The sequence below is a fragment of the Lissotriton vulgaris genome, unplaced genomic scaffold, assembly GCF_964263255.1.
Source record: "Lissotriton vulgaris unplaced genomic scaffold, aLisVul1.2 SCAFFOLD_415, whole genome shotgun sequence".
Taxonomy (NCBI): domain Eukaryota; kingdom Metazoa; phylum Chordata; class Amphibia; order Caudata; family Salamandridae; genus Lissotriton; species Lissotriton vulgaris.
The window spans coordinates 46,688-62,369 of record NW_028248207.1 but is presented as its reverse complement, the minus strand read 5'-3'; the positions used below and the strand labels follow the sequence as shown (position 1 = coordinate 62,369).

The following is a 15,682-nucleotide window of genomic DNA, read 5'->3' as shown; positions in this document are numbered from 1 at the left end:
CTACTGTCAGGTCAGCTTAACATTGGGAATGGACGAGCCAGATCTCTGTCAAGAGGCTCTGGCAGATCCCTCCAAACCAATGGCTCTCACAACTCTTCTCAAAGAGGGATGACGTCCCCTCAGAGGAGAGTGTACGAAGCTAAAGAAAGGGCAGCTAATCTGAGGATTGAAAGGGAAGAACTTGCCCTGGCCAAAGAAAGGCTTGCCTTTGCTAGAGAGCAACAGTTAAGTGGGGTAGTCCCCACTGGTGGCAGCATTGTACCTAGCAATAGGGAAAGGAGTTTTGATACAAAACACCTTGGTAAGATAGTGCCCCCCTTTAAACAAGGGGACGACATCTACAAATGTATTACTGATTTGGAGAGGGCCTGCACTGTGCAAGGTGTTCCCCAGAGTCAGTGGGCAGCTATCTTGTGGCTCTCCTTTGAAGGTAAAGGTAGAGACAAGCTCCTCACCACAAGGGTAGAGGAGGCTAACAATTACCAAGTCTTGAAGAATACACTGGTTGAAGGGTTTGGCCTAACCACTGAGCAGTACAGGGTGCTGTTCAGGGATACCCAGAAAACGCAGTCTCAAGATTGGTCTGACTTTGTCGATTGTGCCACTAAGGCTTTTGAGGGCTGGTTGCTGGGCAGTAAGGTTACTGATTACAAAGGATTGTATAATTTGATGATGAGAGAACAAATTTTAAACAATTGTCAGAACCAGTTGTTGCATCAGCATCTTGTCGACTCGGATCTGACCTCTCCCCAAGAATTGGGAAAGAAGGCAGACAGATGGGTTCGAACAAGAGTTAAACAGAACCAGGGCCAGAATCAAGGTGGTCAGAAGAAAGCAGACCAGAAGGGTAAAGATTCTAAGGGGGAACAAAATGACCAGAAGTCTTCGACAGGTCCCCAACAACCCAAAGAGGGTGGGGGTCAGGCTCCCCAAAAGAAGAAAGAAGGCCAATCGAAAAGGTGGTGCCAATACTGCAAAAGTAAAACTCACTGGTTTAGTGAGTGCACCAAGAAAGGAGGAGGGCCGACTCCTGCCACTGCAGCCCCTAAGGCACCTGTGCCCCCTAGTACAGCCAGCAGTGGTAGTGAACCTCCCAAGGGGTTAGTAGGGTTAACCCTGGGTTCTGTGGGGCGTGACAACTTAGTTGGTACACTCACTCAGGCTGTCCTTGTCAGTACAGGGGATGTGGATATGTCCCCTGACGTAAGTCCCAATACTTTGGGCAAATACAGACAGACACCTTTCATAAATGGAAAAATGGCTCAGGCCTTTAGGGACACTTGTGCCATTGTCACCATGGTGACACCTAACTTTGTGGACCCTGGACAGATCATGCCAGGTACAGAATTCCTGGTGACCAATGCAAGCAATGTCACTACCAATCACAGTATGGCAATTGTAGCTTTCTCCTGGGGAGGGGTAACTGGCCAAAAGAAGGTTGTAGTTAGTTCAGACCTCCCAGTGGATTGTTTGTTGGGCAATGATTTGGAGTCATCACAATGGTCAGAAGTGGAGCAGAGGACTCACATGGAAATGTTAGGCTTACCAGCACATGTGTTCGCTGTGACCAGGTCACAGGTCAGGAAATGCCCCACTGAACAGGTGCTGGATCCTGGAACAATGGACCAGACACCTCCCAAGAAAAGGAGCAGTAGGGTTAAGGCTGCGCCTTCCCCCTTGCCCCAGGTCGTGGATCAAGTCTCAGAGGAGGCTGACCTACAGGAATTGAGGGAAACTGAGCCTAGAGAGTTCGAACTTGATCAAGTTGAATTCTTGGGTTCAGGGGGACCCTCAAGGGAAGACCTGGGGAAGGACCAGTTAGACTGTCCTTCTCTTGAACCCCTCAGACAGCAGGCTGCTGCTGAGGCTGCTGGGAACGCCACAGGTACCCACAAGGTATACTGGGAAGATGGACTCCTGTACACTGAATCAAGAGACCCCAAGCCTGGCATGACCAGGAGGCTGGTTGTACCCTTGTCTCAGCGAGGTTTCCTACTTACCTTGGCCCACGAGATTCCCTTAGCAGGTCACTTAGGCCAGACAAAGACGTGGGACAGGCTTGTCTCACACTTTCACTGGCCTCATATGAACGAAGATACCAAGGAGTTTTGCCGCTCCTGTGTCACTTGCCAAGCCAGTGGTAAGTCAGGTGGCACGACAAAGGCCCCCCTTATACCAATGCCTGTGGTGGGGGTGCCCTTTGAACGGGTGGGGATCGACATCGTCGGTCCCATGGAACCACCAACAGCATCAGGGCACAAATTTATACTGGTGGTAGTGGATCATGCCACCAGGTATCCTGAAGCTATTCCCCTTAGAACCACTACAGCGCCTGTTGTGGCAAGAGCCCTAGTTGGAGTATTCTCCAGAGTGGGCTTCCCTAAGGAGGTCGTCTCCGACAGAGGTGCAAACTTTATGTCGAGCTACTTAACTGCAATGTGGAAGGAATGTGGTGTCAACTACAAGTTCACTACACCCTATCATCCACAATGCAATGGGCTTGTTGAGAGATTCAACAGGACCCTGAAAGGGATGATTCATGGACTACCTGAAAAGCTTCGGCGTAGATGGGACGTCCTGATCCCCTGCCTTTTGTTCGCCTACAGAGAAGTCCCACAGAAGGGGGTGGGCTACAGCCCTTTTGAACTTTTGTACGGGCATCCTGTACGAGGACCCCTGTGTTTGGTGAAGGAAGGATGGGAGAGACCTCTCAAAAAGCCTGCAACCAACATAGTGGACTATGTGCTTGGCCTCCGCTCGCGGATGGCTGAATACATGGAGAAGGCATCCGAAAACCTTAAGGCCAGCCAAGAACTCCAAAAAGCTTGGCATGACCAAAAGGCTGTCTTGACTGTTTACCAGCCCGGACAGAAGGTGTGGGTGTTGGAGCCAGTGGCCCCAGCAGCACTCAAGGACAAATGGTCCGGGCCCTACACCATCCTGGAGAAAAAGGGAGAGGTCACCTACCTGGTCGACCTGGGAACTCCCCGGAGCCCCCACAGGGTGCTTCATGTCAACAGGCTCAAGGCATATGTCGACAGGAAGGACATGAGTTTGCTCATGGCCATAGATGAGGGACAGGAGGAGGAGAGTGACCCTCTCCCCGACCTGCTCACTCAGAATCCTGACGATGGATCGGTAGATGGTGTTGTCTTTTGTGGCAGCCTCTCCGAACATCAACAGAGGGATTGTAAACAGGTTCTTCAATCCTTCCGGCATATGTTCTCTCTAACACCCAGTCAGACCAATTGGTGCACCCATGAGGTTGACACTGGTGACAGCCTGCCCGTCAAGAGTAAAATCTACCGGCAGCCTGATCACGTTAGAGACTGCATCAAGAGTGAAGTGCAGAAAATGTTGGAGCTGGGAGTCATTGAACCCTCGGATAGCCCTTGGGCTAGTCCCGTAGTTCTAGTGCCGAAACCTCACACCCCGGGCGGTAAGAAAAAGATGAGGTTCTGCGTAGACTACAGGGGTCTCAATGCAGTCACTAAGACTGACGCCCACCCAATACCAAGGGCAGACGAGCTTATCGATAGATTGGCTTCGGCCAACTACTTAAGTACGTTTGACCTGACAGCTGGGTATTGGCAAATCAGGTTAGCTGAGGACGCCAAGCCTAAGACCGCATTTTCTACCCCTGGTGGGCATTATCAGTTCGTGGTGATGCCCTTTGGTCTGAAAAATGCACCTGCCACCTTCCAAAGGTTGGTGAATCAAGTCCTTACCGGGCTGGATGACTTCTGTGCGGCATATCTAGATGATATTGCTGTCTTTAGCTCCACCTGGGAGGATCACCTGGTCCACCTGAGGAAAGTGTTAGAGGCTCTGCAAGCAGCAGGCCTCACTATCAAGGCCACCAAGTGCCAGATAGGGCAGACACAGGTTGTATACCTGGGCCACCTTGTAGGTGGAGGCCAGGTTCAGCCACTGGAGAGCAAAATACAGTCAATCAGGGACTGGGCTCCTCCAACCACCCAGACTCAGGTTCGAGCTTTCTTGGGCCTGACTGGATACTACAGAAAGTTTGTCAGGAACTATGGTTCCATTGTGACACCATTAAATGAACTGACAAGTAAGAAAATGCCAAAAAAGGTTCAGTGGACAGCGAGCTGTCAAAAAGCATTCGATGACCTAAAGCAGGCCATGTGCACAGCGCCTATCCTTAAGAGTCCAGACTACTCCAAACCATTCATTGTCCAAACAGATGCTTCTGAGTTGGGTGTGGGAGCTGTTCTTTCTCAACTGAATTTTGATGGTCAAGACCAGCCCATTGCTTTTATAAGCAGAAGGCTGACCCCTAGAGAGAAGAATCGGTCAGCTATTGAGAGGGAGGCCTTTGCTGTGGTTTGGGCCCTGAAGAAGCTGAGGCCATACTTGTTTGGCACTCACTTCAAGATTCAGACCGACCATAAGCCCCTCTTGTGGCTAAATCAGATGAAGGGTGAAAACCCCAAACTGCTAAGGTGGTCCATTTCCCTACAGGGGATGGACTTTACAGTGGAACATAGACCTGGTACTGATCATGGCAATGCCGATGGGCTCTCCAGATATTTCCACTTAGAACAAGAAGACTCACCTGGTCAAGGTTAGCTTATTGTCCCGACGTTTGGGGGGGGGTCATGTAGGAGAGTAGGGTCTGCAATCCTATGATCACCCAGATTTTTTGCTTTTGTTTCACTGGTTTACGACTTTCTCTGGCTGTGGGCCTGCCAATCAGACCCACAGCCTGGCTGTTCTCTCTTTAAATTACAACATGTACCCTAGGTGCATTTACCAATTGGTACTGGGCCACCTTATCAGACCCTGTAACTCAGGGCATAGGTGTACCCAGGGCCGCCAGGGGCTGCAGCATGTATTATGCCACCCCTGGCTGGCCTCCCAAATTTGACACCACTGGCTGCATGACAGCTGGGGCAAAGTCGTGTAATCACCCTTTGCTTTAGATATAGTAGCCCTATATCTAACCGTACAATGGACACCCGAGTTCCTATCAGTCACTCCTATGGCAGGCCTTGACAATCCTGAAGGCAGAGTGCGTGGGCTCGTGTGAACTGGGTTCTGGCCCGAGCCGAGCCCGGTTGCAGCTTGCGGAATCCAGACCCAATGGCTGTTCCATGATAACGCGTACCATATCGGTAACTTCGGTATCGCGTTATCAAGACATGTCGAGTAAGGTGTCATACGAATCGGGATACTGCCCCCTCACCAATTCTGGCGACGAGGTTAGCATTCCGCCCTTCTAGAGGGACACGACATGTACGTAACTGTGAACCCCGGTTAAAGTTAACGAAAGCCTCAGCTCCACAAAATGGATGCTGCCACCACAGACACGAGTCTGACCTCCTGCTGCTGGGAGTCCTTCCAGCGAGGAGCGCTTGGACAAAGGGTTTCCTGTCGAGGGCGGTGTTCGCACCGTCCCAGACAGGGTTTGTGTATTCTGGGTAGGTAGGGCTTTTGCGAGAAGGTGACTGCGGAGTGGCACCCCGGTGCTCACTACGCATCTGCCGGTCAGAACCAGTTCCAGGGACGCCAGCCCTGGCCTGGGGAAAGTCAGGCAGGGGAGAGGGGTGTAACTACCCCCCTTCCTGGTCCCACCCTTAGGGCAGGACCTAGTCATGTACCCACCCCTTTCTTTAGGATAAAGGCCGGAGCGGGGACCCTTCCAAATTAGATCATCTTTGAATCAAGAACTACTTTCTACGAAAGGACCTTCAAGACTCTTCCCAAGATTTCTCCCTTGTGACTAAGGAGTAGTCACCCTGCATCCGCAGGCACCATCTAAGAACTCTGCGGTTTGCTGCAAGTCCTTCCTCAGGAATCCGACGGCCCAGCTCGACGAGAACCGGCTGCCCTGGTACCTCTGACCTCTACCCACGTCATCAGCTCAGCTGTGATCTGTGGGTGCGACGAGACCTCGAGGGACCGGCCATCATCAAAACCTGCACGCTTTCTTAATCAGCACGACCATCGAAGTAATTCTCTGGTGAGTGCTCTGGGGTCCGAGAAGCCCCGACCCTGAGCCGCTCCAGCACCGAAGCGCAGCCTCCCAGCATCTCCACGATCTGCGTGGGGCCCTTCTGCTCGCTGCTCAGCACGTTGTCCGGTCACTAGCCGCTGGCTTGTGCCCTTCTGTGACGACATCCGACAACCAACACTGCTGGTCTGGTTGCTCCAGACTGGCCTTTGCTTCCATCTTTGAGAGAAGCACCCCGGACCCTCCTGGTCCACTCAAAACGCCATTCTAGGCCCACCACATGGCCCTGAAATCTGCCAAGGCTTGTTGCCCCAATCCTGGGCCCAGCGACGCCGACAGCATCATCCTTCGTGGGACAGCTCGCACCTCCATCCTGGTCGCCGACAACGCCTCCTGGTCCGTGAGACTGCAGAGCCTAGCGTCGCCCACTCACCTGGTCGAGGTGACGGCCAACCGGTGCCCTCCTGGTACCCTCTGACTACTGGCTAGTAGTACGAACTTGGTCCCCTCTGCTTTCAGGTGTCAACGATCTCTGATCCAGGCTTGGATCTCTACGAACTATTCATCACTGGTCGCCGGCCAGCAACTCCTTTTCTTCCGGCTCCCGGCTCGTCAGCGAAGACCCCGACGCCTGTAAGACTTGTGCAGCCGCAGCCCTCGTGGCTAGGTAACTCGGCATTTCGGTGCCTGCATAGCCTCTTTACTCTAGGGTCCCGAGTCCCTCGCTTCCGACTTGCCTTATCGGGTCCGCCCGAGACCACTAAATTTTCCGTGTCCTCGGACACTTGTTTTACTTGTGCACTTAAAGTATTTTCCTGAGAGATTTGGTTTGTGCTTAGTACCCTGTCCTCATAAAGAGTCCAGGGCTGTTGTGATCTTTAATAAATAACTGTTTATTTTCATAACACTTGTGTGGTGTCCTTTCACTTGGTGTTCAAGGGGTACATGTGTGGTAAACAGCTGGCTTAACACGCCCTCTCGAGTCTTTAGCCTTAGACTGCTCGTATCCACGCTACTAGGATAGCTGGTCTATAGGTTGACTTACAACCAATCACCATAAGGGTCGTTTGGAATGATACATAGCGGTCGCTAGAATAGCGAACGCTGCATATCGGGCCAACTTCTCACATCAACCAAACTATAACTTTGCCTACGTTTTTTCAGAATCCTTCATCTCCAGCGGAAAGGTCCTTACATTCCCTGGATGTGCAGAGGGTGTTGAAATTTTATCTGGATAAGACTAAAGATATTCGTAGGTCAGACCAATTGTTTATCAATTACGGATCAGTCAGGACGGGTGTTGCGACCTCTAAGCAGTCCATTTCTAGGTGGATTGTGTCCTGCATACAACTATGTTACCAGAAAGCTAATAAGACCTTAGGGGGTAAGCCTAAGGCTCATTCCACCAGGGGCAAAGCTGCCACGACAGCCTTGCTCCGTAATGTGCTGATTGCAGAAATTTGCAAGGCCGCCACTTGGAAGTCAGTTCATACCTTTGCTAAGCATTACTGTCTGGACGCTGATGCCAGAGCAGATGCTCAGGTTGGACAGGCTTCGCTGCGGAATTTGTTCGCACAATAGTGGTGTTGGTTTTCTTTTCTTCACCGCCGCTGTGGTGTGGGGATGGGCTTGCCATTCTATTCACTAGATTATGACTATACACAGAGATCCCCTACTACAGAAGGAGTAGTTTCTTTTCTGTAACTCCAGTTCTGTAGTAGGGGTATCTCTGTTATAGTCATAAGCGCCCGCCCTCCTCCCCGGTGGAGAGAGATATTCATGTAAGAAATGCTACAGGTCTGGCGTGTTACGCCTTCAAAAAGAACTGAAAGTAAGACAGACCTGCAAGGCATTCTGGGATACTGTGAAGTTCTGGAAAGTTCTCTTAAAGGCACAGTACCCTATTCTGAGACACATAATGGCAGCCTATGGGGCTTGTCTGTCCATGTCTTCCTATCTATCTTCCAGAGGGGTTTGTACTGAAGACAATGGAAATCTGGACAGGCTTTGCTGTTTTTGTGGATTTTTGGTGGAATTTCTAGCTGAAGTACTGGACAGTGTAGCCTTTTATGGGCTGCATTATATGTCTTTAAATTCTCTCTTAAGTGTCTGTGCAGTTCTGCATTTTTTCGACACTTTAGAGATTATTTTTGATCGCTCCGGGGTCCACGCACATGGGCGGGACTATTCACTAGATTATGACTATAACAGAGATACCCCTACTACAGAACTGGAGTTACAGAAAAGAAACTACTCCATCCATTTTGTGCTCAAATAAATATGAAGAAATCTTGTCTGGTGCCGTGATTTCCCAGAGAAGCACTCATAAAGGTATTTAATTACCTCCTGCATATGAAAGACCATGCTCTTCGTAGATGACTTTATTGTCTTATTAATGCTCATTTCGTTAGATCTATAAATACCACTAAAGAGGTTTACCCATTTATGTAGGAAGCTAATGGGACTACAGGCCCGTCATGAAAATAGGAGCTGTTGGCAAACTGCCAGAATAAACCTTGATTTCTGAAATACTTGCTAAACTTAGATCCTCCCATGCCTTGTCGTGTACCTGCGCCTCACTGGCAGGAATAATTTATTTGTAGCACCTTAACATCACAACAAATTCTGTATCGTGAAGAGAGTGTATACGGGCAATATGAAGATCAAAGCTTGACTTGCATCATTTATGTTTCTTAACCAAGATAGGCCCTAGTGTACATGATTGAAGCAAACGTATAATAGTATTGGAAAAAACTTCAAATGCTTCCAGAATATGTCAATGTACAGGGGCCTCATTCCAACAATATAACAATTCCTGCAAACTGAAGCTCCCCACTGTTTTAATTAGCCTACCTGATTTGGCCAGTTACCACCTGATACGTCTACCTTTCTCAGCTACGGTACACCACCCCACAAACTAAGAGCCTGATTTTTTTATTTTGGCAGGCAGTGTTGGAACAGTCGCCTTTGTGTATTAGTTTACTCCCACCATAGTGAGGGGACTCTGCCTGCCAAAGGTAGAGATGTCCCCTGGCTCTGCATACCTCTCTTGCATTTAGAGGAACCTCCTTTAGGGAAGATCCTGTAAATGCATTGAAAATGTGCTGTGCAGCTCTTCCAACATGACAACACTGTGATGTACACTTTATTTTTCTCTTCTTATTTTCAAAACCTAAATCCCAAATGCCAATAGCTCACACTTGTGTAAATGTGAGACCTAATGCATTGCAAATGCTTGTTATAGATTGGCTGTAGCACCAAGAATCCAGTTTAGTTTCTGAGGTCAAGCAGAAATTGAATAATGTACAAACGGGTAGGCCACTGGGGCCCAGGGGCTCCATCTCCCCTGCCCTTGCAGATTTGTTCTTCTATTTCTCTGGGTTGGTATTCCAAAGGGTAGAGGCGAGCGAGAGCAAGTTTCAAAACCAGTTTGAGAGTCCATCTCCTGGTAGAGCGCTCTTATATAATTCTTTCAGGTTAATTGATCAACATTATTACCTGTTAACCAGCTGGGCTCTCCCTCCAGGCGATTTAATAAACATCGGGCCAGCAGCAAAGTTATTTCAAGATGTCTGTAGTCATACATTTTAGACAGCCAATCTTTGCTAAGTGGTTACTTCCCAAAAACCAATGGTAATTAGATATGGAGGAGAATATAAGTCTTTTACACTTACGGTTTTTATACCGTCATCTACAGAAGAGCCAGGTACGCACCTTCCTTCCTATCTGCAGCACAAGTTTCTACTCCGCTTGAAGGACCTAGCATCCCTTCTAAAAATCGTTTTGCACACTTGATGGACCTTGATGATATGGATTGATTCCATCAGTGCCTTGGCGATCTGACTTGTGACATAGTTGGATTGTACCCTTTAGTGAAAGATCTAAATCTGACCCTCAGGCAGCTAGTATCATTGGTGCCTTTTCATCCCTTTTGGAGCCATTCCGTTGGGTTCATACAGCCTGATAATCAAGCCACCACTACTACCTTGCTTAGTCCTATAAGGGGTAGTAACTCTGGTCCTCTGCTGAAACAGATCTGTTGGAATGTGTCAGGTTTAATGTCTATGCACAGTGTCCAGTGGGAATCATTCAGAGTGTGTGAAACCTCTAGAACATTTTGATGAATCCAACAATGTCCTATGACATTGGATGGTAGAGTCCTCAAAATGTTTTAGTGGTTTCTTACTCTGAATTGAGTCCCTCTGGACTTTGTGCATAAATGAGATATTTGCCCTATGTCCCTGAGGGTATAAAGGGTTATCCTTGTTTGTCTCTACAGGTTTAATGTCTAAGCTAGAAGATGAGGATTGGCTTACTTATGTAAACAGAAATGTAGATCCTATCATGCTACAAGAAACCTAGTGCCTTAAATATTGCACTTGGGAGAACTACCAGAGTTTTTGGGCTACAGCCTGTAGATCGAATAGAGGAATAGCAAGTGGAGGCCTGATAATCTTTTTACATATAACTTGTGAACATTTCTATTCCCATAACTCATACTGGCTTGCAAATACTCTGGGTTGTCCGTCTCTAACAAATGTAATTTTTTTGTGATTAATTTCTGCAATGCTGTTGGTTCTTCTTTTAATAGATGATTTGTTGTTTACTGCGTAATGTCTGCTTTTTTAATGTCTAATCAGTTTAATATGCTGATTGTGGGGTATTTTATTGCTAAATTGTGCACTAATCACACAGTCCTTAAGTCCTTTTCAGATGTATGACGGAACCACGAAAGCCATTACCACGCATGGCTTTACAGCGTGGTCATTATAACAGCCGCAACGGTACCATGCAAGTCTTTACCACGCATATACCTTTCCATACATGATTTTACAATTAACTTTGCATTGTTAAGGCATGTATGGTAAAAGCATATGTGTGGTAAGAATTTACTAGGTAATTCTAATCCCAAATTTTAATTGTATATATATTATATCTATTAAAGGAATATATATATATACATATATATATATTAAATATCGAGCTAGGACTATCTTTACTCACTTTGCATCCTCTTCAGTCCCCAAGTAAATAGTTTTAATCTGGATGTATTCTTTCATAGTGCTAAGATCAGAAAACGTTTTATTCCTCAATCTAGTGCCAGTATGTTTCTCTGGCCTCCTGTCTGTCCTGATGCTTTAATACTTAAAATAGAGGTTTGAATTATGTTATATGGAAAATGTAATATTGCTTCTTGCTGAATTGACTACTGATGGCTCAATTTTCAGAGCTAAAAGAAGGTTTATCACGGATGAGTACAGATCTCTTGGGGTCCCTGAAGACTGCTTGGGAGTCCTTCACCAAACACCCTGTTCAAGTTCAAGCACTCCAGAGTGAAGGACCAGAAGCAGATACAGGCTTGGATAATCAAGCAAACGGTATGTGTTGTCAATTCTTAAAATGGTCAAAAGGAGGTATGACTAATGTTCTTGAAGCGAAATGATCAAGCAATGTATTTTTCAAAGCATGTGCAAATAAAACGTCTGAACATCTCAAACCTACATAGGCTCCCCCAGCTCAGCTTTACAATTCAAAACACTCACACTCTGACTTGCAAAGTCACTCAGTACATTACTTGATCTTTTTCTTTAGGCTTCCAGTTCAGAAAAATTATTTAACCTGCTGCCAGGGTCTAATGGTCTACTTAGCTATCCCACCAGATGAGATGTAATTTAATTAATTTTGTATGCAACTTTACAATCCACCACTATGTACCCCAGAAACTGCAGAGAACATCCAAAAGTTCTTCAACTAATATGCTTGTCTCTGAGGAGGTCCCATTGAGGGCAGACGTATACCAGATAATAGAAAAATTCTCTATTCTCATATTTCGATGAAAAGTGATATTGTCAAAACTAACCACCATGTATCTACAATCCTTATTGGTAAATGTAAAAACACGTATGATTGAGAGAGAAGTTGGACAGAAGCGGCGTTGCGGATATGCAAAGCAGAAATTAGTTTTAGACTTCAATAACGCACTACAGTTTTTTAAAATTAACATATTTTCCCTTGGGGTGGGAAGAGTGTCTCTGGGATCCTTCCGCCTGTGTCACAGGGTCGGGATGCTTCCCCTGTGCCCCTTTGGTTCTTTCATTTTTTGTTTGTTTGCAGAATATGCAGACTGAGTCCTGAAATGGCAGCAGCAATAACATTTTCTATATTATGGCCAACCAATCAGAGCTTTTGGAATTGCGCAAGGAGACCAGTTTGGTTTTGAAGATCCGAAGGAAACAAAGGATGAAAACGCTCCTTCTAACAGTTGCGTTTATTTTATTTTAAATTTGGGTTGGCGAGGTATTCTTAAACCTAAAATATAACAAAAATAACAAAAAAGTTAACCATTCCCAGCCCCAATTGGCAGCTTATTTCAAAGGCTAATACCTAAAAAAAAACTACTGAACAGATTTACACCAAATAATGAAAAACATGCTTTCCAAGTAAATTTCTACTTTTATGCCAAGTTTGGCAGGAGTCCGCTCAGTGGTTTTTGCTTTACCTGAAAACAGAATTTTCGATGGGAATAAAAATTGGATGACATAGTGGCTTTTTTGGGTTTTTTAAACTCCCCCTTCATATTTTTTCCCTTTTTGGAACTACATGAAAAATGATATGCTGTACCTTGGATGCATACACTAATAAGTGCTGATCTGTCCATGAGGACCAAAGTTAAAGGCAAATCCAAAAAATTTCTTTTCAATTGCGAGTGTGGCTGAACCACAAGTACGTTTTATATATCTAGCTTCCAGCAAAGGGACACTTCTTCATACGTTTTCAATCCAATCAGAATTATTTCATAACCAGCAAAAAAAGGTTACCACAGTTTTGCTTCAGCCTTGATCACAGCCCAAACGTTGTTCAAACCATGGTCAATAGTTAGCCCAAAGAATAAACAGTGAGTGTAGACTATCGGAGACTGGATCATAGGTAAAAAGAATGACTATTGTTTTTATATTATCAAAGAGTAACATTATAATGAAAGTGCTCATCGGATAATCTTTTCATAATACTGTTTAGACCGAGTTAAAAAACTGTAACACAAGTACTTGATTATGTCTGGATCAAAAACGTTTTAAAAAAAGTTTTTTTAAATATCATCCTCATCATAAAAATCTTTATTTCGGCACTATGCCATACCATAAAAGATACACAACATATACATACAATAATTCATGGTAAACAATTTCAAATCACTACAGCGGGAAAAGAGGAGATTCTCAAGTTAATAAACAGGTACAAAGTGGCGGGCAAGAATTGTCCAAATATAAAGCAATCCAGTGTAACAAGCAAAAGTTATTACAGATATAAAACAATCCAACTATTTTGCAGTCCAGTTCATGTCGAAATTGCGTTAATCAGGAACCTTCGCTTGCACCACATTGCTACCAGAAATTGCGACACAGCAAAAACAATTAATCTAGTTGTGTCTGTTTTAAAAACTCTAACAACATGCATACAATGAATAAAACCCAAGTTCTTGCACAGGGGTACTAACCAGTGCTTCCTAGGCTTACAATAAGCTGGACAGAAGAATAGAACGTGCAGATCATTTTCCCTGTCACAGTTACACCCAGGGCATTTTTCCACACCTACTGCGAACCACCTGTTAGTCAAAGCTTTCAAGGGTAAAACACCATATCTCCACTAAATATACAATTTTCACGCTAGGGCAGGATAGATTTCATCCATGAATTCTTCAAAGAAATAAAAATCTTTAACTGTTAAAAAAGAGGCAGTTAAGGTGCCGGCTTTGGAATTAGTCAAAGCCGCAGTTATGCCTTGTTTCATAGTAAATCCTCGTAAGGTTTTTTCGGGTGATCATTGTAGAACCTTTCTCTGGGTCAGACCATAGTACATGTAATCCTAACCTTGAACATTCATGTTTTATAATTCTGAGCCATGGAATTTTCCCTACCCCAGGAAGAGTCCGTAATTCTGCAAGTTCCTGCCTATAATTTATGAGCTCAGGTGTCACCCACAACCTGCGCCAGAACCTTAAAGGTTTGAGCGCTAACACCTCAATAATGGGCCTGAGCCCCAGATCAAGCCTTAGAGGCAATAGAGGAGTACTAAACGGTAGGGCCAACAATTGTCTTATAAACTTGTTTTCTGTCCTTATCATTTCAGTCCTAAATGAAAATCCCCAGAGTTCCCCGCCATAGTCGATCGCCCCCCTAGCTTGCGTCTTATAAACCTCTAAGGGTGGAGCAACTGGTTTATTAAAGGAAGTATTTTATAATTTCAAAATACCACCAGCAAGTTGGGACAACTTTAGTTGAGACTTGATTTGCTGAGGGCCCCACGTCAAGTTCTCATTAAGGGTGACCCCCAAATAATCAAACGTCGAGAACCTTTCCAGGCTAGATGTGCCTATTCTTGGATTTGGACGGGTTGTTACCGGGGGGTTGAAAATCATAAACTTTGTTTTGAGCGAGTTGATCTCCAAGCCCCTACCTCTACAAAATTCCTCAAATCCGTCCAATATATGCTGGATCCCCATCGGGGACTTAAAAAGCAAGAGGGTGTCGTCCGCTAACATGATGGCGGGCACCCTGTTGCCAGCCAACTTTGGGGCATCATTGTTCTGTAGTCCATTCAAATGCGAGATTACCCCGTTGACAAAGAGGCAAAACAAGGTCGGTAATATCATTAAATGTTGTACCATGCATAAGCTCAAAATTTGTTGCATTTGGTAGACTCAATAACATATCAAGCGGATCGATTAAAAGTACATTGCTTTTTTTATATAAATAAGGCACTTATAATTGCATGGTTATTTATTTGCTTCTTATTCAGTCTACATCAAGTCCATATGGCACTTTCACGATGCGCGCAAAATTGCTGAAAATTTAATGAGATATTCTGCAGTTGATTGTGTAACCAAAGGGATCAGATGGGGAAACAGAGTACTGGTACTAATATGTTTAGAATCTAGCTTTATCATGCAATTTGATATTCGTGATTTCAAGGGATTGAACTTGAGTGAGAAGTTATCAGTGCATCCAGGTGATGATTAACTGAATACACAGGCAATCAGTACTAATTGCTGCCTTTGCTTCCTTGTCATTGTATTTTGTATTCTAGTTTAGAGTTGAATTTTTGTCAGATTTGCCATCCTCATTGTTGCCAACAAAGTCGTTGCAGTTGTTGACGAAAAAGGTCCACTTTGTGAATTATCACTTCTCCAGCGAAATCGCAATGGCAACCAAATAAAACCCGCCTGATTTACATTGACCATTGCACCATTGAGGTCCATCTCATTACCATCATGAAGGAAGGCGCCAATCGTCAACTACAATTGTTGATGTGGCAGTGCATTTCTCTAGTACTTCTTTCCACCAACTGGTGGGGTCAGCAGCCCTGCGAAGATGAGAATGGCTTCACTCCATATCCTTACGACTAAAGGTACAAGACAAAATCCTAGACCAGCCCTTTGAATGACAAACATTGTTTGCCAAGCATGTAACAACGCTTTACAAAAAATCAAGACCAAACACATGTTCCGTAGCAGCCTTACTAAACAGGGAACCACTTCGATTCCTTTTTGTGGCTCCAGATGCTGTTGGATATTCAGAGGAGGATTTATCTACTATGGGAGTCAAGGGATATCTTAGTAGCCATCCAGGCAAACTGGATACCGTCAGGGTTATTCTTCCAACAAAGATCAATGTCAAAGCAACAGGAAGACATAGGTAAAAAGAGGGG

At 45.4% G+C, this 15,682-nt stretch overlaps 1 protein-coding gene across 3 annotated transcripts in view; it reads left to right on the top strand.

The window, feature by feature from the left end:
- Nucleotides 1–13,894, top strand: part of DDHD2 (DDHD domain containing 2) — a 589,722-nt gene extending 575,828 nt beyond the window's left edge. For 2 of the 3 annotated variants that reach the window (XM_086949922.1, XM_086949920.1), the window contains one exon: nt 11,206–12,282. In XM_086949922.1, the coding sequence (XP_086806048.1) occupies nt 11,206–11,420 (215 nt within the window). In that variant the 3' untranslated portion in view covers nt 11,421–12,282. Of the gene's footprint in view, nt 1–11,205 lie in introns of all 3 variants that reach the window. The other variant, XM_086949921.1, reaches the window with a different exon arrangement.
- The last annotated feature ends 1,788 nt before the right edge of the window (nt 13,895–15,682 follow it).